Source organism: Lonchura striata, chromosome 10, assembly GCF_050655825.1.
Source record: "Lonchura striata isolate lonStrDom1 chromosome 10, ASM5065582v1, whole genome shotgun sequence".
In the NCBI taxonomy this organism is placed as follows: Eukaryota; Metazoa; Chordata; class Aves; order Passeriformes; family Estrildidae; genus Lonchura; species Lonchura striata.
In genome coordinates this window covers 23,774,604-23,797,840 of record NC_140712.1, presented here as the reverse complement: position 1 = coordinate 23,797,840, position 23,237 = coordinate 23,774,604, and the positions used below count along the sequence as shown (strand labels likewise).

At 45.2% G+C, this 23,237-nt stretch overlaps 2 protein-coding genes across 22 annotated transcripts in view; one reads left to right on the top strand and one right to left on the bottom strand.

The window, feature by feature from the left end:
- IQCH (IQ motif containing H) overlaps window positions 1-19,062 on the bottom strand; it is a 69,258-nt gene extending 50,196 nt beyond the window's left edge. For 7 of the 20 annotated variants that reach the window (XR_014957715.1, XR_014957716.1, XR_014957717.1 and 4 more), the window contains exons 1-6: window positions 3,945-4,001; window positions 3,521-3,650; window positions 3,192-3,308; window positions 2,756-2,853; window positions 2,342-2,450; window positions 910-1,032 (exon numbers count right to left, since the gene is read on the bottom strand). Coding sequence is in view for 15 of the 20 variants with exons in the window: in XM_085589010.1 (XP_085445136.1) it covers window positions 910-1,032; window positions 2,342-2,450; window positions 2,756-2,853; window positions 3,192-3,281 (420 nt within the window). In the remaining 5 variants the exon portion in view is untranslated. Of the gene's footprint in view, window positions 1-909; window positions 1,033-2,065; window positions 2,451-2,755; window positions 2,854-3,191; window positions 3,309-3,520; window positions 3,651-3,737; window positions 4,002-6,031; window positions 6,127-15,933 lie in introns of those variants that run through there. The other 13 variants (XM_085589026.1, XM_085589019.1, XM_085589011.1 and 10 more) reach the window with 12 other exon arrangements.
- On the top strand, window positions 4,127-23,173 carry AAGAB (alpha and gamma adaptin binding protein). 2 transcript variants are annotated; one of them, XM_021552622.4, is made up of 10 exons: window positions 4,127-4,230; window positions 9,865-10,055; window positions 10,563-10,659; window positions 11,326-11,415; window positions 13,782-13,865; window positions 18,570-18,652; window positions 19,056-19,146; window positions 19,762-19,866; window positions 20,256-20,305; window positions 20,859-23,173. In XM_021552622.4, exons 1-10 carry the CDS (start codon window positions 4,155-4,157, stop codon window positions 20,934-20,936), a joined length of 945 nt encoding a protein of 314 aa, XP_021408297.2. In that variant the 5' UTR covers window positions 4,127-4,154; the 3' UTR covers window positions 20,937-23,173. The 2 variants fall into 2 exon arrangements, with proteins under 2 accessions (XP_021408297.2, XP_021408298.2); XM_021552623.4 differs by lacking the exon at window positions 20,256-20,305.
- Window positions 23,174-23,237: the final 64 nt, after the last annotated feature.

Genomic DNA, 23,237 nt, shown 5'->3' with positions numbered 1-23,237 from the left:
CACATGGCTCTCTGCAGTTGGATAATATTCCTCTCTGTGAGTGTTTTAGAGTGGTTCTAAAAAGCTATTAGCCATGATGCTTTTTTCTAATTAACTCTATTATCACAGGGTTAGACAAATCACCTCTTAGGTCAGGGCAACAGCTTTCCAAAAATCATTTTTTTTTATAAGTGGCAGCTCACAACTGTGCCATTCACAGATTCTCTTTATGTTGTTTAAAACCAAACATCCCAGAATCTCTCCTAGAGCACTGGCCTTGCTGCAGGATGTTTCTGCCACATAAATTAAATTTTAGAAGAGCATCCCCATGTGGGAACCATTGGCTGTGTGGACCGCAGTGCTGTGCTAAATTTGTGAACATAATTGATTTTTTGGAGGGATGGCTGTGCCTGTTCTCTTTTGGGTTGTTTTTTTTTTTTTTAACGCATTCTTTGCTAAAAATATCATCTTAACATTCAACTGCTGCAGAACAATTGCAGAACTGGCAGCAGAACTGAAATTTGCAGTTGCAGGAGGGAAATTTGGGAAAATCAAAACTTCATCTTGCACAGAGCAGAGAGGAGAATGGACTTTTTGTTTTTCCTGCATCTCTGGGTCACACCCAGAAGTCCCAAGCTCCAGCTGATCTCCTCTGCCTGATTTTCCTGACACTCCTGACCATGCACATCCCTTGTATATCCAAATTTTTGCTGGATTGGGATCTTGGGACATAAACCTGTTCCATGTCAGATTTCTTTTTCCCAGTATTACCACCCAAAATGTTTAGATCTTTAAATACCCATGTCAAAAAGCAGGAAATTATGAGGAAATTACTTTCATGTAAAATTTTATTTAGGACTGATAAATACGAACTTTAATAGTGCAAAGCAATGCATATAATAAACCCATAAAATAATAAAAGTTACTTACAGGAGCAGATTTTTTCTTAGCTATAAGTGGCAGCCTGGTCTCATCGTTGGGATGTTTTAAACCAGCTTTATTATCCACGTTCTCCGGGCCAAGCATAATTTTAAAATCCATTTCCACCTGCTGCTGAAATATAGAATAGGGATAACCCTAAAATAACTGCACTGGGGTTGAAGTGTTTAGAAGCAGAAACTAGCTAACATGTTGTAAATGTGCAAAATGATGATAAAAATTTGTATTATTTGACTCCACACTGAACTGGGCAAACAGCAAAGAGCCTTTGTTTAGATGGAAAAGTTTGTAAGGACTGGAACTATTATCCAAATAGATACATCAGTGCAGGCACAGAACCTGATTAATAGTAAATGAGGAATTAAAAAAGCCTGATAGTAATCAGAATTAAAACATAATGCACTCTGTGATCTGCATGGAATGAGTTTGACTATTCTGCTAATAAAAATCATGATGATTTAAATCCCAATGGCCAGAAAAAGACTTTACAAGTTTCTTCTTATTATAAGAAATACCTAAAGCATACCTATAAAACACAGAGGGATGCCCTATGTTTTTACTACAGTAGAAGTTTCTTAAATTGAAAATGTTTTGGTGCACATTCTTTTGTATGAACATAAAAATAAATCTAAGAAAATTCCAATTTTTACAAATAAAATATGCCATAAAATGTTCAAGAATCATTAGATGGGTACCTGAACTGTTGAACAACTGTGCTACTTTGTAAAGCAGTAAAAATGGTTTAATTTATCTATCTGCACTATATATTCTCTCTTCTTTTGATGGTAATTACAAGCAGATGTATCAATGAGATGCTCATTTAGATTTGGGGCTGTAAGAACACAAGTTATTATCCAAGCCAATTACTCTTTTACCCACATGGCTGCACAGAGACAGAAAGTTCAATTTTCACCTCATCAGTGCTTTTGTGGTATTTATTTTATTACTATAACACACCGTTATGCAGGGAGGAAATGCTGCTGCTATTAAAAAAATGGAATTGGGGGGAATTGAGCACCTTTCAATTAAAACAGGGATGATTCCCAGTGCAAACTCCTCACTCAGGCTGACAGGGAAATGATCAATGCAGGGAGAAAAACTGCCACACAAGGGTCACAAGAATTGGAACTATTAATAAAAAAACCACCTGATAAAAGTGGCTTTGTCAGCCTGGCTGGGTGGGAAATGCCAGTTCCACACCTGCATGGATGACTCTGGAACCTTTCCCCATTTAAATGTTATCCTGGGCTGGGAGAAGGTTCCTGTCTCAGCTGCTCCTTCTGCTGATTTTTTTTAACACTTTCACCATGGGGTGTTACCAAACCCTGACTCTGTGGGCAGTCAGAGCATTATGGGATGCACAGGACACCAAGCACTCCTGGAATGTGGCTGCTGGCAGAGGGATCAGGGTGTGGTTCCAGACCTGAGAGCCCTGGCACACACGTGGGGCTGATCTGCTGCACCTCTGCACAGTCAGGGGCTCAACTGGTGGCAGAACCAGCTGCTCCTGACAGGCACCAAAAGGAAGATCCCTGGTGGAGAGAGGAACAGGCAGTGAACTTCCTAAAAATTGCTTGGATTTCACCCGTTAAACCCACTCTGCTTCCACCCAAACGACTGTATTTCTATTTAAACTTGCATTTAACCACACGAGTTAGCAGAGCACTGCTGGAGCCACCTAGAATTGCATTTACATTTGTATTTTTTTTTTTAACTTAAAATCGAAAAAGGAAAGGACTAAACTAACTTTTTCTAGGTCAATACTCCCATTTGCTTTACATGATTACGTCACCTCAGTTTTTGTGTCTTGCTGCAATAAAACATCTGTTTCACTCACCACTTAGGGGGCTCTTTGGAATTCCCTTCTTTATTACCAGCTGAAGAAAGAGTTAACTCTTGGCCATTTGTAACATTGAAATAATTTTCAGCATGCTTCTGTGAAGGAAAAAATTATTTTTAGCCTATTATAAAGATACAGGGGATATTAATTTTATTTAACTCAGTTCATTAAGCAACCGGGTCTTTGCTTGACTGAAAAGCTGATAAACTTTTTGTCTCTGTCAGACTAAAAATCTGATTTTAGCTGACCAAGATAATTTAATTCTGATGACCCAAAAAAGGGAGGCATCATTCTGAACTGTAATGTCTGAGTAATCTCATCAGCTGCTGATTGGAAAGGGATCTTGTAACTCAAAAAATAAGTGGCCTGAGTGAATTATTAACACAGACTTTAAAAACAGAGTAATTTTCTAGGTCTGCTCTATTTTACTTACTCTCAGCCCAAGTTCAGTCCTTTCAGTTGCGTTTCTGAGGTCACAAATATCCATGGTTTCTGCATTTCCCTTCACGTTAGTTTTTTCCATTTTAAGCTTCTGAAGGTCTTCCTGAATCTAAAAAGCAAGTTGGGACAAAAATCATACCTGCAACCAAACCCCATGGGGTTAGGTAGGATTTAATTCAAATTAAATTATTCCTAAATACGGGAAAAAAAATATCCATGCAGATATTTATACGGTTCTGTACTATTATAAGAGACTACAAAGCCAATTATTTAAACTCACTGATTGCAGAAAGGCTGGAAAAACTCAATTTTCAAACAAACCTCACAAAGCAGTGACAATAAACTTCAGGACTGCGATTCTCCGCTTAAGGAATGATGTATCCTCACGCAGGTGCTTTCACGGGGCGGGGGATCTCAAAACCCTTTAGGAGAGACACGAACTCCAGGCAGCCTGCGAGGAGAGCACAGCCCACGTCAAACCCGCGTTATTTACGTTAACAAACACCTCCGAGCTCCCGAACCCCGCAGCAGCACCCACAGCTCCCTCACGCCGCTGCCCCTCAGCGCATCGCCCGGCCCCTCACAGCAGCACCGGGCGCGCCGCGCCTCAGCCGAGGGACACCCCGCGGTGCCGCGGGACACCCCAGGTTGCTGAGGGACACCCCACGGCGTCCCGGCGGCTCTGGCGGGGCGGGAGAGGCCGGTCCGGGCGGGAGGTGCCGCTCCCGGCGCTGTCCGAACCCACCCGGCAGCGCCGGCCCCGCTCCGGCCATGGCGGCGCCGCCGCGCCCGGCAACGGGACGCGCCGGCCGGGCCGCACCATCCGCCCCGCCGCCGGGAGGGGGGGACGGCGCATCCAGCGGGGGCCGGGCCCGCGCTCCGCCCGCTCCCTCCCCCGCCGTCCCCCCCGCGGGCGGTGGTAGCGGCGCGGCGGAAGGGGCGCGGCGCGGGCGCCATGGCGGCGGCGGCGCGGCCGCTGGCGCTGCTCACCAGCTGCGCCGCGGGCTTCGCGCCCGAGGAGCTCGTCAAACGTGAGTCGGGGCCGCCGCGGCGCCCGAGCGGGCGGAACCAGGGGCTGCGGCTTGCCCGCGCCCGCGCGAATCAGGCTGGCAGCGGATCCCTCCAGACCTGGCCCTTACGGGGGCTGTTTTCCCCTCAGGATCGCAGTTCTCCCCTCAGCCTCGCTGCTATCTCCTCACAGTCTTAGTATTTGCCTCAGGGTCGCTGCCATTCCCTCACGGTCTCAATCCTCCCCTCAGGATCGCCGCCATCCCCCCACAGTCCCAGTTTCCCCCTCACGGTCCTAATTTTCCCCTCAGGATCGCCGCCGTCCCCTCACGACCAATTTTCTCCTCAGGGTCGCTGCCATCCCCTCACGGTCTCAATCCTCCCACCTCAGGGTCGCCGCCGTCCCCTCACGACCCAGTTTCCCCCTCAGGGTTTCTGCCATCCCTTCACGGTCCCAATTTTCCCCTCAGGATCGCCGCCGCTCCCTCACGACCCAATTTTCTCTTCAGGGTCGCTGCCGTCCCTTCACGGTCTCAATTTTCTCCTCAGGGTCGCTGCCATCCCCTCACGGTCTCAATCCTCCCACCTCAGGGTCGCCGCCGTCCCCTCACGACCCAGTTTCCCCCTCAGGGTTTCTGCCATCCCTTCACGGTCCCAATTTTCCCCTCAGGGTCGCTGCCATCCCCTCACGGTGTCAATTCTCCTCCCTCAGGACCCAATTTTCCCCTCAGGGTCGCTGCCATCCCCCCACAGTCCCAGTTTCTCCCTCACGGTCTCAATTTTCCCCTCAGGGTCACCGCTGTCCCCTCACAACCCGGTTTTCCCCTCAGGGTTGCTGCCATCCCTTCACGGTCCCAATTTTCCCCTCAGGGTCCCCAATTTCCCCCTCACGGTCTCAATTTCCCCTCAGGTTCTCATTTTCCCTTCACGGTCGCAGTTCTCTCAGGGTCTCAATCCTCCCCTCAAGGACAGGAGGATCGCAGCCCCCGACCCCTTGCAGAGGGTGTCAGCAGCTTCCTTAGTGCTTTAAGGAAATAATTCACCGCTTTCTCAGTGGGGAAGGATTAAAAGGGAAAGCTAAAAATTGTGTCTGTTCTGCAGCTGCTAGAATTGCAGATTACATTTGGTACCGAGTAGGTAGAACTCATTCAAGTAGGAAGTAGTTTTCCCAGGAACCACTTGCCATTTTTATGGCTCAAAAGGGGAACACAAGAATAAGATCTGATAGTAGAGGAAACCATGGTGGAATTTTGGGTAGTTTTAAAATCGGAGGATTCCAGGAAGAAGTTGTTCAGATCTTGGTGAATTCCAGGAAGAAGCTATTCGGATCTTGGTGAGCTCCCTATGTTAGGACAGCCTTGGTTTTTAGGGAGTTCACCAACAGTTTGCTGTGCACACCAAGATGTGGAATTTAACTCCCTCAAATCTTCTCTAGATTTGTTTTTCTCTCTTTCTGAGCAATTCTTACTTAGGACCTCACCAAGCACAGGGCTGCCCCCAGGAACTGCCTCCCTCCACCTCACTAAAGCACGTTTTGGAACAAAAATAACAGTACAAGATATTCAGCCCAAGGCTTCTCTGTCAAAGCAGCTGCAGGACACTGAATTATTTAAAGATTCCACACCAAAAAATAGTATTATTAGCTTATTTTTGAGGAAGGTATAAGCAAATTGGAAGAAATTACTCAAGGTTCCTCTAGGTTTCCCCTTTGATTACTTCGCATAGTGACATGAAACAAGTAGAAAAGGTAGGTGAGCAAAAAGCTACTTAATCTGAGAAAGTCGTAATGTTTAAGCTCAGATTTTTTTTTAAACTAGTACTCACTTTGAAATACCTCAGCTTCCACTGCTCCCAGTTCCAAATCTGGAGTCTTGTCTGTGTGTCCTCTGACTGGGTTACATTAAAATCCTCCTGAAAGAAATAAAATCATGGGATAAAATAAATACAATCAGCATCTTAAATCCTTGCTTTGTAAAACAAGTGAGATTCAATCAGAGGCAGCAGACTGTAAAACATTCACAGGCAGGGATGGGGCAGCAGTGGGGAGGGTTTGGTGGAGTCAAACAGCCTGCCAGAACTTTTCAGGCCAATCCCAAGACTTTTTCCAGGGTTTTCCTCCTGTTAAATGGAAAATGGCTTGAGGATGAGAAGCAGCTGAGGGTACATTTGCTAGATACATTTTTATTTGTTTAGGTTTCTGCAAGGTGCTCTAAATGCTTTAATTCATGGGACGCTGTGGCAAAACAAAGCTATTTAACGTGCTCAACATAGATCTGCCTGTTATTGTGATGTATTTGTCACAAAACTGCAAATAAGATTGGCTCAGTTTTCCTTCTGTCCGATGTGATTGTTCTTCCTTTTCTTTTTGGATTTTTACCACTCCCCTCCTCCCCTTCCCCAGCATATTTGGGTTCTCTTTACTCCTTGGTGTAATTTTAGGAGTATTTTTTATGGTTTATTCCACCAGGTGGCTCTCAAGGCCCAGAATGTGGGAACCATTCCGTGTACCTGACAGCTGAGGATTTGGGAGCATTTAGGGCATAATGTTCTTAAAACATTAATTCAGTCTGAAAAGCACTATGAAAAGTGGTCAGTATCTTAATCTCTTTGGGGGAAAAAGCCTGCATAAAGAAATTGTAATAATTTTAAAAATTATTATTAGACACATAATGTACTAAAAGTGCTTAAATAGCACTTGGGTATTAGAGAACTACTGCAAGAGAGCTACATGTGATTCTCTGATTATTTAACTCTTCTGAAAAGTTATTTCTGGTCTTCAACTCCCCTTTTTCAAGTGTATTTGCACTTTCAGAAGACTTAACAAGATTCAGCATTAAAAATGGGAGGGGATGTGAGATTTTATAATATTGTCATGTTCTTGCTTGTGTTCAAAATGATTATTTATCTTATCTGTATGATAAAATACGAAATTAAATGTCAATATTTAAGTCAGTAAAATGAGGGAACATTTTTGTTAATAGCTGAAAATAATTCCCAAAATATTATATACATATATATATATATACATATATATATGTATATATATATATATATACACCTACCTATTGTCTGGTTTATTAAAATATATAAATACTTGTGAGTGAAGAAGGGACACAGCTGGTGAACTTGCTGAAAAACAGAAGGCAGTGACTGAGTGCCTGGAAGGAATGAAACCTTTTCCTCTGGAGAGGTTCCAGAGAAGTTTGGAAGTTCTGGAGCTGTGTGACACCAGGCAGGGTCAGTTCCTGAGCCACGAACTGATCTCGTGTGTCAGCTGCTGTTTGTTATTTAATGGTTTCTGGTACAAAAAGAGCAAAACCAGTCATGGGATCACCTGGAGAAGGGGAATCACCCAGTGCAGGACAGGCCTTTGGAGGCTGCAGGAGGTGATGCTGGAGCAGCCAAAACTGGCTTCAGATCATCCCCTGGCTGAGCAGTTGCACATGAAAAAGGAGGAACTCCCTCAGAAGGGCTCAGCTGGACAAGCCACCTCCTTTTGCCATGTTAATTTTCTAGGAGTTTATTCTCATCATTTCCCCCTGAATTAGACACCAAACTCCTCTGGCTGAATTTCCTGTATTCATTCAAATCCAGAGTGTCTAGAAAAGAAATTTCTGAAATACTGGGGTGGTAAATACAGCCCTTAAAGCTAATTCCTGCATCAAATGAGAACTCAGTTTGAGTTACAGTGTATGTTTCTTTTGTAGTCTCTGCTTATTTGCTCTACAGACCAAAACCAAACTGTTCCAAGTGACTTTTTGGGGAGAAAACTGACAAACTGCTCAGTTTCCCGCAGTGATTTCTTACAGCCCCACAAGCAGCCCGAGCACAGCAGGTCTGAATCCTTTCACCAGGTTCCTGAAGCCTTTGGAGTTTAGTGTGCAACGTCCATTTTTTACTGGGAGAGAAATTTCACAGGGAATTGGCAAAACCTCAGCATGAAGGATGGGTAATCAGCAGCACAATGGGATGAAAGAAAACCCCTTAAAATACAGGAACAAGTAGCAAATAATAGGAAATGGGACATGGCCTCATTCTAGCAGTGCTTTGAGACCTAAATTTGTCCATGGACTCTTCTAAAATAAATATCCCTTACAAAGCAAATGTGAAATCCATATCAGCTTTTGAAAACTTTTTATGAAAGTTCTTTCCCTTTGTATCCTTGTTAGGGTGACTGACTCTGGTGACTTTAGAGCCGATTTCCTTCCTCACCCCATTTTCCTCCCTAAGTCTTCCTGCTGATTTCCTGGGTTTCAGTAATTTCTGTGCACCCTTTTGTTCTTAACCTCCTATGGCACTGACTTGTAATTCTGTTCGCTCAGACTGATTTTAATTTAGTTACTTATTTTTAACTGTCAAAACACTAGCAAGGGGAAATTAATATCATATTCAAAACAAAACCTCTGAGAATACAGAGCTCAGAATCCAGGTTTGTTCGGTCGTGACTCAGATCTTTGTCCCCCAGCTCCAAAGTGAGGTGGATAATCTTTGCATGGAATATCATCTGATTAAAGACCAAATATTCTGAAAAATAATTGCCATCCAACAATAAAATAAAACTTGAACCTGGAAAAGTCATTGAGATGTGGCACTTCTTATTTTAAGAAGCCCAGAGAGGAGACTCCTATTTCATCCTCTTAAAGAGGAAATGGCTACAGGTTTCTGTTTCCAAGGTCACATTTCTCCCTCAGATTCCACCTCCTCCTCAGGGCTGCAAATAATCCTGGTTTGCAGCTCTCCCTGCCTCGTGCCCTGTGCTCATTCACCAGATCCATTTCTCAGCTTTGCAGTTTACTTGTAAAAATCACTGCAGCCTTGGCAAGGAGGTTTTCCTGTCTCTTTACTAATAAGATACAGATAAATTCAAATTCATCTCCAGACATTTTGGAACAGCCTGTTCCAGCAGCTCCAGGAACTCTCAGTACCTTAAAATACAAATCCTTGAAAAGCCATGTACTTTATTCTTTAACTCTTCTCCTGCCCAAGGCAATTCTGGATGACTCAGTCCATTTTAGAAATAATTGACCTTGTGTTCTAAAGTGCCCACGAGTTCATCCAGCCTGAACAAGATTTCCTGGCCTTTCCCTCAAGGAATAATGGGATGCTCTGCTTCAGCTCCAGGAGAGTTCCTGGGAAGGTTCCTACCTTGGAGGGCAGAGCTTGGCAGCACCTGAGCAAAGCACTGGATCCTAATGCTTGAGCTCCTGCATGGAATTTCATGGGAATTCCAGCTGAATTGTAGGAACTGGCTTTATTTTCTCATTAGTTACCTTCAGGTTTTGGTCACAGGTAAACAGATCTTTACATCTCAATGAGCATGCAAGGGTTGTAATAAAGTTTAGGTTTTTTCTCCATACATCCTGTTAACAGATACTAAGTTTGAGGTTAACACTTGAAAGGGCATTTCCAGGAAAACAAAAGGCTTTCTGCAGCTTCTGGGCCATATTTTATATTGAAAACTAGAACATAAACTCTTCTGAAAGCTAAGCAATAAAATCTAGGACAGAATAACAAATTGAGTTGAATTTTTAAAGATCTTGATTATGCACTGGTTTATTATAATAGAGATGGATCTGCTTTGGCACTCTACTTTCCTGGACAAATTATTTTCTTGCTGTTGGTTTTACCCTCCTCCTCACCCTTTTTCTGTCTTGCAGGTATCACAGGAAAAGATGACCTTACCGTGGGTGCAGTAACGAGTGGAAGAGTGAATTTCTACCCCTGGACGATAGATAACAAATATTACTCTGCAGACATCCACCTCTGTGTGGTCCCAAACACATTCCACGTGACTGGAGAGATCGCCGAGGCTGTGCAGGCGTTTGTTGTGTACTTTGACAGCACAACAGTAAGGCTCTTTGCTTCATTCTCCTACTTTATCTCTCGTGTAGCTGCCCTGTCACAGTGAGAACCATAAATCAGAACCTCCATCCATCCCCTTTAAGCTGTTCTACTCATTGGCAGAAGATCAGTAATAAATACTAAATATTAAATTTCCCTGCTAACAATAGCAGCAGTTTCCTTCTCTCTTGCTACTCTCCTCCAGCTGGAAGAGGGTTTTTCAGGAGTCATTGTGCCACCGTGGCAAATCCAGCTCACCATCTCCTTATTTATTCCTAGCTGCTGCTGCTTCTTAAAGGCTCTTTTGGGACATACACAATTTAGGGAGCTAAACTAAATTCAGGGCATTTCACCCAAAACTGGTTCTACTAAACCAGCAGCAGTGAAAACTGTTTCAGCAGAAACCAGAAAGGTTGAGACAAAAAAAGCCTATTTCTTTATATAATTCAGTTCTAATACTATTAAAAACTATTGTAGGATGTATTCCAAAGAAGACTTTTCTTTTCCCCTGTAGAAAACTGGACTGGAGGGTGTCTCTGAATGGCTGCCCCTGACAGAAGAGTGGCTGCCAGAAGTGATGATCCTGGTTTGTGACAGAGTATCTGAGAATGGTAGGAGACCCAAAAACTCCCATCCTCACTCAGAGCCATTAACCTGCATAATAATTAACTTTCTAATGACATCAACATTTGCTTCTCAGATTCTGGGTGAGAGTGGCCTGGAGAGCTCTGGGGAGCAGGGGCTGAAACCTTCAGTGGGATGTGGTTAGAACCGAGTCAGAATTTTACCAGATTGCTCAGTCAGCTCTGTCCTGCCACTGCAGGGGGACTAAAACGCATTCCTGCTGCTGGATGTGCACGATCCTGCTGAGAAAAATGGGGAGGACTTGGTTGCTAATGCCATTTTTTTTGACATTTGGACATGGAGCAGACACATTTGCTGTGGCTCTAGACAACAGCAAGCTGGGAGATGCAGGTGTGTCCCTGCAGCTTAATTCAGTGTCAAACCCAGAGTTAACAGAAGTCTTCATTCACACCTACATTTACCCTCTGCAAAACCATTCTATTCTGTTCCTCAGTTCCAAGCAGGAGTTTAACTCTATTTTTGGAACCCACAGTGAATGGAGGATCCATGTCAGCTGCTATGCACTTTGCCATACACTCCAGAGCAAGCAAACAACTCTGAGGGACTAAAACACAGCTGAATATTCTGATAAATAATGCTAGTGCTGGTCTCAAATCTGCACCTTTAATACCCATTTTTGTCTCCCAATTTAGGTGTAAACAGACAGAAAGCTCAAGAATGGTGCATCAAGCATGGCTTTGAGCTGGTAGAGCTCAGCCCTGAGGAGCTCCCTGATGAAGATGGTAGGTCTGCTGCTTCTCTTGCCATTTTGAGAATGAAAAAGTGCCCCAAAAATACCTTCTAAATAAAGTTATGCCCCTTGCAATTTCTGATATGCCACATCGTTACAGCATGGAATGCTCCCAGTTGGTAGGGCTGAGTCTCAGCTGTAAAAGGTCATGAGGGGGAGGAGGTTATTTCCTCTGAGAAATTCCATTTGTCCCCTCCCAAATCCAGCTGCTGTTTATGCGGGACCTACATAAAAATAATATCTGCTTCTTTTTCTGGCACTGCCCTAGGACTCTATTGATACATCAGAAGTTTATATTCCACTTGGAAAATCAACCTAAAGAAACATTTTTCTGTATGGGGGCAGAAAAATTCTGGTTTTAAAAAGACTTGAAAACTACTTTATGCTATCTTGGTACAAACTGACATGATAGGCTGAAAATGGCAGCTTGTTAAAAACATTTCAGAGCAACACGAGCTGTTACACAGGAAATAAATCAGTTTCAGAATCACTGGCTGCCCAACATTTTTAACTTAAAAAAAAACAAAAAGCCAGCAAGAAGAGTCAGAAGTGTGGTGTTCCACTCGTGAAAAGTGACCGTGCACTTCCTGACAGCCTTATCAGCATCAGCCTTATCTCCTCACTCCAGTGACACAAAAAAGCATTTACACCTTACCTCTCTGGAGGAAAATGAGATAACTGCAGGCTGGAGAGGAATTAGTCGCTAACATTTGCTCTATTTCAGGTTCTCCAAGCACATTGCAGTCACCAAAAATAATTCACTATAAAATCCTCACTGGAACACCCCTTTCTCCTCTTTAAAGGCCTACTGAAATTGGATCTTGAGGAGCTCCCTCTCTCCCCACCATGCCCTTAAAAAGGTTTCCCATTTTTTCAGTCAAGGAGGGAGATTCACAGATTTGATTCACAGAAACTGGGAAAATTGGAAGTGAAGACTCCTTAGACTAAACAAACACTAATTGCTTTAAAAATAGTAACCTTAAATCAAGATATTTTTCTACTGAATAATTGCTGTAAAGAACAAGCTCTTTACCATTTATGGGAACAAGCTCTTTAGCATTTATTTAATGGGAGCAATAACAACTCAGGATGTTAATTTTTGGAATATTGGGATACATGTTCTTTCCTAGCTGTTTAATCTGGTAGTTGATTCACTGTGACTCATGCAGAGGAGGAACTGTGTTCCTGTGAGTAACTTATTTACCCCCCAAACATTTTGAGTGAGTTACAAAAGGCACAACAGATGCTGTAAACACACTGGGCCAATCTCTGCTCGAGATTCTGACATTTCAGGCAGCTCATCTCAAATAAACTGGAACTTTTCTTTTGACTCATTGTCAGCTGTTGGCAGAGTCAGGACAAGAGCTCTGAACTGAGACTCTTGATAATGACTCTGATATCAAATCAAACAGCAGCCCAGAGGGCAAAACATCTGATTTCAGCCTTAAATGCATTTCTAAAGGCAGTTTCAGTTACTGCACCTGAGTCACTTGAGTTTGATTTCTAAACAAAAACACTTCTGTATCCAAAGGATTGTTTGGTTTTTTTTCCCCTTTGTCAACCTGCACAAACATGGGAAGCTGACTAAACTGAGGAAATGGGAAAACTGACTTGATCCGAAGTGGTGTCAGATCTATTCAGTAAATAAATTAAAATCTGAATAATGCTTTCCCTGGGCTTTCAAGTTCCTGTAATTCCCAGGGTTACTGGAACTTTTGTAGTTTGATATTGTGGGGACAGCTTTACAAATATTCCTTTCCGTTGTTTACAGGCATCACACCCTTTTTAAATGGTTTTCTCAAGTTCTGTACTTTCTAAAAGAAAGAAAAGTAATTCTAATATCTATTTTATAATATATTTCTATGATGCAGGATTGTAAAAGACCTTGGGGTGAAAGATTCAAGTTTCCTGTCTGTTACTGTAAAATTTATATATATATAAAGTATAATATACTTTTATATTATTATAGTTATTATTATAATTTACTAGTTTATTGTTTATTATTTATTAATCGTTATAATTATTATATATTTTTATTAAAGTGTATTATACTTTTATAATATGCTATGAAGATGTTACTTAATGTAGGCCTCCTGCTAAATATTTAACAAAAAGAATTTAGATATCTGCAAAATGCTGAGCACATTATCCCTGGAAGCTCAGCCCAAGAATGAGGCATTAATTTATTTTCCTTGGCCTCTCATCAATCAAAGGCGAAAGATCTGTGTTTTGTATCAGGAGCAGAATTGACAATGATTGTGAGAAGACAGGACAGGCCTCCAGCCCCTCTCTGGAGGCCTGTGGTGGTTTTTGGGTTGTTCTGAAGGGTTTCAGAGTCGCTCTCTGTGTTTGGTGCAGATGATTTCCCCGAGTCCACCGGAGTGAAGCGCATCGTGCAGGCCCTCAACGCCAACGTCTGGTCCAACGTGCTCATCAAGGGAGGTGGGTGCCCCTGGGCCTGGCCCAGCTCTGCAGGGCTGGGGGAGTTCAGGGGGAGCAGCTGGGTCAGCGCAGGCACAGCTGGAGCACTCTGGGACCTGCCCCAGGGAGCAGGAGGCTCCAGGCACTGCTTTCATCCTCCCTCCGTGTCCTGATGAGCTCACAGCAGTGGGTGAGATTTATCACGGAATCCTGGCATGCTTTGGGTTGGGAGGGACCTTAAAGCTCAGCTTATTCTCTGTCCCAGGGTGCTCCAAGCTCACCCAGCCTGGCTTTGGACACTTCCAGCCACAACTTCTCTGTGCCAGGGCCTCGCCACCCTCACAGGAAAGGATTTCTGTGTAAAACTCCCTCCTGTTCCAGCACCTGCTCCCTCTCTAACTCATACTCTACCAGTAATTTGAGTTAAGTATTCCATTAATTCTGCAGGTTGCAATGAAAACTCAAAGTTTGTTCCACCAAGCTCTAGTAGGAAATAGGTTGTAATTATGAGCTTTATCAGACTGATACAAGATTCAGTGTAGAAGTAAAGGAAGAGGACAACAAGTGCAGAGATGAGATTTGGCAAAGGAGTCATGTCAAACGTTTAAGGGCTGTTTTTGCTACAGAAAACCCCACTTGAATACATGGAAACCACAGAAATTTTTGACAACAGTGCAAAAAATGGGCAACCCCAGATAATTTCCTGGGGAAGCTGATTATCAGGTGGAGTTAAAATTGTGGAAAAATCACTTTAGCCTTAGACTCATCAGAAAAGGAAATGCTGTGCCTTCCATTTACTTGAAAACCTTTGATTACCTTTCTAATCACACAAACTGCTGCAGAAAACGTAGGAAGATTAAACCTTTCAGGAGTGCTTGGCCTGGACTTTATTGTTCACAGAGCCTCATCCCACTGCCAACCTTCCAACACCTCTCTGCTCCCTGATGTCCCATTTCCCATTGCTGTGGCTTCTCCCTTCCTACAGCAATTAACCGTGGAATGATTTAAAGCTCAGAGGCTGCTGTTAATGTCTGTGTCTGCAGGGTGCTTGCTGGGACTCAGTAAAACCAGGATGAGAATTATTAACCTGCATTTTTAACGCAGCTTTTTGAGGATTTCTCATTCCCCATCAGCACTGAGGTGCAGGTGGGGTCTGATTCAGTGGAACCATTGCAGAGAACCAGGTAACCTTGGCAGATGGCATCAGGTTATCTCGCTTGTGCTAAAAGTGGGTTTTAACAAGACATTTCCTGTATTTGGCAGATGCCACCTTACAGAACAGCAGAATTTAGTCACACGCTCAGTTCCTCACAGGGGGGAAATTCCTGCACATCACTGGTGTGTTCTGTAAAGGTCAGACTCCTTGAAAAATCCTGATTTTCTCTCTGCACCGCACCAGCCCCACACAGCACTGCTGTACCAGCACAAACCCCTCAGGAAGTGAGCTATATTTGGAAGGTGTTGCAGCCTGACTGTGCCTTCAAAGGGAAATTGTTGAGCTCATTTTGCTTAAAATAAAACTTTTTACAACCTGTAACATATCTTTTGTTTTCAGCTTCCTCCAGATCCTAGAAACTGCCATGTAAATCCAGCCTCAGCTTTCCCCCTGAATGAACTGTAATTCCTGGCTGGTTGAAAACCATGCAGGGAAGAGTTATCAGAGACCTTAAGAGAGCTCCAGTAGTAAATGTGGAGTAGCAAATACTTACAGCACTGTTAGGTGTAGCCTTAATTCAACAGCATTGCCTGAATTCAAAAACCCATTTCCATGAGAATTTAGATTTACAGACAGAGCAGGAATAACTTTTTTCAAGCACAAACACCAAACTCACAATATTTTATTGCATTAAGCCCTAACACAATTCTCAAGCTACAGGGTTTTTTCACATACCTATTAATTAAAATTTTCAACTTCAGATTTTTTTCTCCCACCATTAACTGCATCATTCTCACACAGATCCATAAAAAGAATTGTTAAATGTAACACAGTTGAATTAGAAACAAGTTTACACCAAGTAACCAATCCCACATGCTTTGTGAGTAAGTGGAACAGCATTATCTCTACTCCAAGCCACACAAGCAGTCTTACCTGGGAGTCTCCCAGGAGCAAATCCCTTCTGGAGCTGGTGTAAAGTTGGTTCCCCAGGCCTTGGAGCTCCCTTCAGTCTCTGGAAGTTTTCTTGAGCAGGAGAACATGAGGGATTCTCCAGGTAGCACATTTCCCTCCCCACAGAGGTATTAAATTGCTGTTGCCTTCTCAGTCCCTGCAAGAGCCTCTGTGGCAAGAAGAGAAACCATTTCCAGCCCTCTTGAAGAGGCTGCTTGGCTTCTTTCCTGCTTAAATCCCAGCTTGAGTGATCCCAGGTGAAGCTGCTTACCTCAGGTGGGGCCAGGAATGAGCCTGGCTCTAATCACAGCCAATTAACCTGATTTAGGGAGGCCGTTCAAACAAATTGTGAATTTTGATGTGTTAATTCCAATTTTATGTATAAGGATCACCATGTGTCAGCTGGAGACAGACTGGAGGAATAATAATGGATAAAGGCAGTAGAAAACACTTGGCTATGAAACAGGAATCTGGGAATACTGAATCCATGTTCAGAGCATCATGAGTGATTCCTGTGAAACTGCACAGGGATCTGGAATGGTTTGGATGGGAAGGGACCCTAAATCCCATCCCATTCCACCCCTGCCATGGCAGGGACACCTCCCATGCCCCAGGCTGCTCCCAGCCCTGTCCAGCCTGGCCTGGGACATTCCAGGGATCCAGGGGCAGCCCCAGCTGCTCTGGGCTCCATCGTAGCCACTGACTCCTCCAATAAGTGGGATGAGCTAATTTTTGGCTTTCCTGCCTTAAGAACACTGTGTAAGGCATCACCCACTTCCTGAATTGCACCCAGAAGTTGAAGTAACTTTTACATCCAATAAAAGGAGTTTATAGGAAGGGTTTTCCAAGGGTGTGCCTGCAACCAAGTGTTGTGTCTGCCTCCTCCCTAAACACGGATCCAGGGACAAATAGCTGCTGTTCAGAGATCCCTGCTGCACACTCCAGGTTTTTCAGAAAGGGATGACATTTGCAATAATTCTGGCTGAGGTTCTGCAGGGATGGGGGAGGGAATGTGGAGCCCCTGCCATTTTTCTGTGCAGCACAAACTCTAATCCCAGCTATGAACGAGGGCCATGATTAGATCACTGCATCCACCCCTCTGCCAGTGTGGGAATGTTCTCTCTGCAGGACATTCTGCACTGCAGTGTCCAGCCTTGCTTGAGGTGACTCAGAAATTGGCTCCATGTCCACCTTCACAGCTTCCCCAAAGCCAGCTCTCTGCTCAGCCCGTGAAACTTGGGGAAGCTGCTTTGCTGTGGGATGCAAATCCCAAACTTTCATCCTCCAGCTCCTGTTCATTGACCTGCTGGGCTTCATGGGCAGCTGAACGTTTTCCAGGGAATTCATTCAGCTCCCCTGATTCACTTCTCCCCACCCTTTGGCCAGGGATCTGTTAAAGCAGCAAAAGGGGATAAAGCAGAGCCAGTGGCCCCAAACACGTGCCAGGGATGGGGCAGAACAGATCAGCTGCAGGAGCAGGGAACAGGGAGTGGGGGCTCAGGAATTCTCTCTTGGAGATGTGTTTGTGTGAGTGCTGGATGGGCTCAGTTACACATCCAACCCCTCAAAATGAGAGTCTGGAGAAATGGCAGGGAAATTTGGACAGAGCATCCAAATGACATCACCTCAACAGTTGAGTCTAGAGCTTAGTCATGAGTGTAATAATTTAGAACATACTTCTTGTAAAAAGTAACATTAAATCTTTCTTCTGGCAGAAGTCATTGTTTCCTGGCTATTTCTGGTACAACAGCTTCACATAATTTCAGTTTTAGTTGACTAAAATATGAAGGTTTGCAGAAAAATCTCCTGAGTGCCTTGTGTAACTGCAAATATTTACTACTCAGTGCAAGGCCAGTTTGTAAGGAGTAGTAAACTGACTTAGAAAAACCTGACTTGGTAAAAAACACCTCATCATATCACCCATTATGCACATATTTTTATATAAAACAGGTTTTAAAATACAGCCAGTTTAAATTAAAAATACCGCACCACATTTATTATCTTAGATGACTGTTCAGGTTTGAAATCACTTTTTAGGCTGGGCTTTAAAAGAGCACCGAGATACACCCTAGGCCAGCAGTGGGGAGAGCCCAGAGCACCTTGCAGTGAGAAGAAACTCTGGATTTGATGGATGAATCCACCCAGGAATTCTGAATTCCATATTTAACAATTTTCTCTGCCGTGACTGTCGTGCTCAGCCTGTTCAGACAATGTGTGAGCAAAGGCTCTCGTTGCCTTTCCTGAATCCAAGCTCAGACTCGGTGCTGCTTCCCATGGAGGCTAAACCTGAGCACCAGGAACAGCAAATTCTGCTTTGGATTTTCCAGCTGCCTCGTTTGGAATTTTCCAGCTCAGATCCCAACAGAGCAGAGGCTTCCAACGAGCTTTAGAAAGAAAGACCCCACATCTCCTGTGGCCACACATCTCTTCCCTGGGGGAACATTTGGTAGCAAATGGTGCAGGCACAGTTTAAAGCTTAGAGATGATGTGAAATTTCAGCTTAAGTTCTGTTTCCAAGTGCACTGGCACAGTTTTCCGGGGTGCTGTGGAACACTCCCTCTCCCACCTGGCCTGTCCCAGTATTTGCAGTAATTTTGCACTTTGTGCTTTGTTTGCAGACAGGACCCAGGGCTTTGGTCTGCTCAGCACCTTGGCAGGAGCAACCAGGAGCCGTGGCTGTGAAGAGACCCCGGAGACAGAAGTAAACAGTAATTCCAGTAATTCCTGGTTCCTGCTCTGCTCAGGCCCTGCCTGCATCCATTGGGGGGTGCCTGGGACCTCCCCACTGTGCCTCAGAGCCAAAGGGAGGAGCACTAAAAGCTCCACTCAGGATGGGTGTGATTATATCCAAATGATTCCCTTTGGGTAAAAGAAAACCTGTCGTTTTGTGGTGTTATTTGAAAAACACCAACAAATCCATGCTGAAATCCCTTCATGCAGCACCAATTCCCAGTGCTGCAGAAGGGGCTTCTCATGGCACAGGTTTTGCAGTAACACTTTGAGATAAAGTGCAAGGTTTTGAAGGAAAAGCAGGAGGCACCTGATTTGCTGCTGCTGTTTTTTCATGCATTGCTGGATTCTGAAATATCTCTGTTTCCTGACAGTCCAACCCTTCTCCAGGAGACAGGGAAGAAGAATCAGATGGTGGAGAGGATGGAGCTGGCACAAACAGCCTGGAGCCTGACAGTGCTGCAGGTGAGCTCAGCACAGAGCCCCTGGCCCCAGGGGAAAGTGGGGGACAAAGGAGAGTCCTTAAATCCCTGCAGCATTCCAGGAGCTGGGACTGCCTTACAGCTGGGGGTGAGATCTGCATGCTTGATGTGGTCTCAGCACAGCTCATCACTCTTTGATTCACTCTGTGGCTGTTTCTGGACAGATCCTGGAATCAGCAAAAAATCTTAACTACTGGATGAGCTCACGTGTAATGTATCACTGAACCATGGAATCTGGAGTATTTTGGGTTAGAAGGGACTTTAAAAATCACCCCATTGCACCCCTGCCATGGCAGGGACACCTTCCACTGTCCCAGGCTGCTCCAAGCCCTGTCCAGCCTGGCCTTCAGGGATCCAGGGGCAGCCACAGCTGCTCTGGGCACCTGTGCCAGGGCCTGCCACCCTCACAGGGATGAATTCCTTCCATAAAATTAATCACCACTGTAACAATGCCATGATTTGTCTGTATGAGCAATCAGTAAATTGTTTCTTTCTCTCCTATGACATTGGGATTTGCAAATGGAATTTGCAGCTGTTAAAATCCTGGTTTTCTAGTGAGAAAGCAGAGTCATTTCTCTTCAACCGAGCTCTCTTTCAGATCCCATGCTGGATATGGACATCCAGGAGCTGGCCAGCCTGACCACGAGGGATGGGGACCTGGGGAACTTCGAAAGGCTCTTCTCAAAGCTGAAAGAAATGAAAGGTAACGCACCAGGAGAGCTGGACCTGAGCTCTGGCACCTCCTGCAGGGGCTCGGAGAGAGCCAGGAGTGAGTTGGGAGGCTGTGAAATTCCTGTTCTCCTGCCTCAAGTCCTTTAGAAGTAGCTGCTCTTTCCATTCATTCACCCTTCATCTTGATAATGCTCTTGAAAGCAACTCTGGGAGTTCCCAAATCCAGGAGCAGGAGGTGCCCTGGAGTTCCCAAATCCAGGAGCAGGAGGTGCTCTGGAGTTCCCCAATCCAGGTGCAGGAGGTGCCCTGGAGTTCCCAAATCCAGGAGCAGGAGGTGCCCTGGAGTTCCCAAATCCAGGAGCAGGAGGTGCTCACTGCTCACTCCTGAGCTTCACAACCCCAATCCTCTCCTTTCCACAGACAAAGCTGCCACGCTGCCTCACGAGCAGAGGAAGCTGCACGCAGAGAAGGTGAGCCTTTGGAACTGGGGTGGGAATCAATCAAATGGGTGTTTTCTTTCCACGCCACAGTTCCTGCTCCTGGAGAGTTCCTGGATTAAGAGTAGAGAGAACAAACCACACAGTCCTAGAGAAGACATGTCAGGTATCTCCCAAAAATTGAATAATGTGGAAGTTTGAAATATCAGAAAAGCATAAAATCCTGGAATGGTTTGGGTTGGAAGAGACCCTAAAGATCATTTCATTCCACCTCACTGCCATAAAAAAAAGACTGAAAGCCCTGCAGTCACTGGGGGTGCTGGCCAGCTTCCACAGGTCAATGGAAAAGTGGATCTCTGGAAAATTTAATGATGCCTTAAATAGCACAGGTTTTGTATCCCAGGTGCCTGACCTGAACCATTGCCTCTGTGCCTCTGAAATTCCTTCACCTCAGAGAGGATTACACTTACAGACCTGCTTGCCAGATTGAGCTGCTGCTCGGTTCCTACTCTTTGGATGGGAAATACAAAACCTTCAGCCATTTGATGGGAATGTTCTCCCTTTCCCATCTTTTTTGCCATTGTAGGTGGCCAAAGCCTTCTGGATGGCGATTGGAGGAGACAGGGATGAGATTGAAGGTCTCTCCTCGGATGAAGAAAACTGAATTCCTCTGCAGCTGGAGGTGCCAGAGCAATCCTGAGGGAATGATCCTTCCCTGAATTAGTGTTCATTGCCAAAAACCCCTTTTAGCTGTAGCTGCTTCCCTTGGTGACAGCATTCCCCATGTTCCACATTCCACAACATCTCCTGGCTCCAGAGGCTTTGTCTGAGTGTCCTGCCTCCTCTCCCTGAGGATGTTGGAAGGTGACACGTGTGTGATTCAAGGAAACAGGGATGAGTTTACATTTTTCAAATGAACATTTTTATGATTTCCTCTCTGGGGTTTAAATAAACAAATGTACTCCCAGTTATCTCTGCACACAGGGCTGGGGCTTGGGAAGTGACTCCTGAATTCCAAGCTCCATTTTTCAGCTCTGGGGCTCTTTGATGGTTTCATGGAGCTTTTCCCAGTTCAGACTGGCCAGATTTGGATGTGCCATGAGCAGGAGTTGCTGGGCTGTGCCTGTGGGGGATGCTGTGCCAGGGCTGGGGGCTCCATGCTGCCAAGTGCCAAAGCCATTACACGTGGCCCCAGCCCGGGTTCTGTTTGGATTTTGCCTGTAGGGATGGGGCATCTCTGGAATGCCAGGTGTTGTCCACACTCCCTGGATTCCCAGTGAAATGCCAGATTGCTGCTGCTGCTCCAGGGTGGAATTCCCTGCCCAGACCTTGTGCAAGGCGTGGCAGAATGCAGGGAGCTGCTCTGGGGAGCTCTGTCCTCAGTTCTGTGCTCGGTTCCCAGCGCTGGGGTCCCAAACACCCCGGTGCCCCGGACGTGCTCGGTGCCCACACCCCGGTGTGCCTCGGGCACGGGGCTCAGAGGGATTCCTGGTCCTGGCTCCAGTCCCATCACTGCCACAGCAGCACGGGGCACAGCCTCTGCACGGACAGACATGGAACTCGGGGCTCAGAGGGATTCCTGGTCCTGGCTCCAGTCCCATCACTGCCACAGCAGCACGGGGCACAGCCTCTGCACGGACAGACATGGAACTCGGGGCTCAGAGGGACATGGAACTCAGGGCTCAGAGGGATTCCTGGTCCTGTCCCAGTCCCATCACTGCCACAGCAGCACGGGGCACAGCCTCTGCACGGACAGGGAAGGAAGGTGGAGCCTGGTGATGCCACCCTGGCTCCTCTGCTGCAGGCTCAGGCAGTGGATCGTGGGAAGAGATCCAACAGATTCCCATGTGGAAGAATCTGGCCCCAAGAACTTTCCCATCTCAAAATCCACCCTGTTAAGCACCCTCAGTTAGGAATTCCAAAATTAACCTTTCCAATGTCCCCTAAATTGCCGAGTCCCAGGACACGGGTTTGCCATCGATTATTGGATGGCTTTCTCAGTGCTCCCTGAATTCCCTTTTTAATGATGAAGCAAAGGTGAATGTAAATCATCCATTTCTTGGAATGCTGGGAGTCATTTCCTGCATCAAAACTGCAGCGTTTGAGGACAAGAACCGCAGCCTCATGAGCAGTTTGGGAAGTGTTTCTCAGCTGGAGCCTGAGCAGGAGCTCCCCATGGTGAAGCACCTGGTTTGGGAAGAATTCTGGAATGCAGAGACGCCCCAGGGAGCACCTGCCAGGGACACCTTCCCAAGCAGCTGCTGGGCCTTGCTGGGACTGCACTTCTCCCGTTCTCCACGTCTTCTTCCCAGCACAGAGAGTGGCACAGACCTGGAGGTGGCTCATTCCAAGCAGGGAATGGTTTCCATGTTGGCGTCTCGGTAGCTGAAGATTCTTTCTGCCCTTTCTAAATCTTTGTTGTGCAATGGTGATAAACGGCCAAAGTGCCAAGGGAGTAGAGTGGAGGCAGCGAAGGAAAAATGGACTTGGGCACTTTATAAACCCATTCTTTAGAGTTGTGATAGAGATGTGACTTTTTAAATTTAATGAGATCTTATCAGTTAAAACCTAGCACTTTGCTGCCTTTCTATGAGATAGCAGCAGCTCATTCCCATACTCAAAACTCTTTTAAACACGATTTATTGTAAATATGGGTCTTGTCTGTAGGGGCACAAATTATGGAGGCAGGAAGTGTGGCTGGAGACACTGGGAAATAATTTAATGATCCTTGGAGGTCGTTGTGTTGTGGTTTAAAATCAAGATTTACTTTGTTGGTGGTTAATTATTTTTGTGGATTGTTTGGGGTTTTTCTGAAGAGACCCTTTGGTTTTGGCTATGGGATTTCTTTACAAAATAAGAAGTGTCAGAAATGAATAAAAGGGGCATTAGCGGAAAAGCAAAGTTGTGTCTGTCACTCGGCTTCTCTTCGTGCAGCAACAACAGAAGAATTCCCAGTTGGTTTCCA

Excerpts from the sequence above, each read along its gene's own strand:
- AAGAB (XM_021552622.4), top strand. The coding sequence starts at position 4,155 with ATGGCGGCGGCGGCGCGGCCGCTGGCGCTGCTCACCAGCTGCGCCGCG. Across the intron at positions 19,147-19,761 it reads GGAGCCTGACAGTGCTGCAG|ATCCCATGCTGGATATGGAC; the intron begins GTGAGCTCAGCA and ends GCTCTCTTTCAG. Across the intron at positions 20,306-20,858 it reads GGAAGCTGCACGCAGAGAAG|GTGGCCAAAGCCTTCTGGAT; the intron begins GTGAGCCTTTGG and ends TTGCCATTGTAG.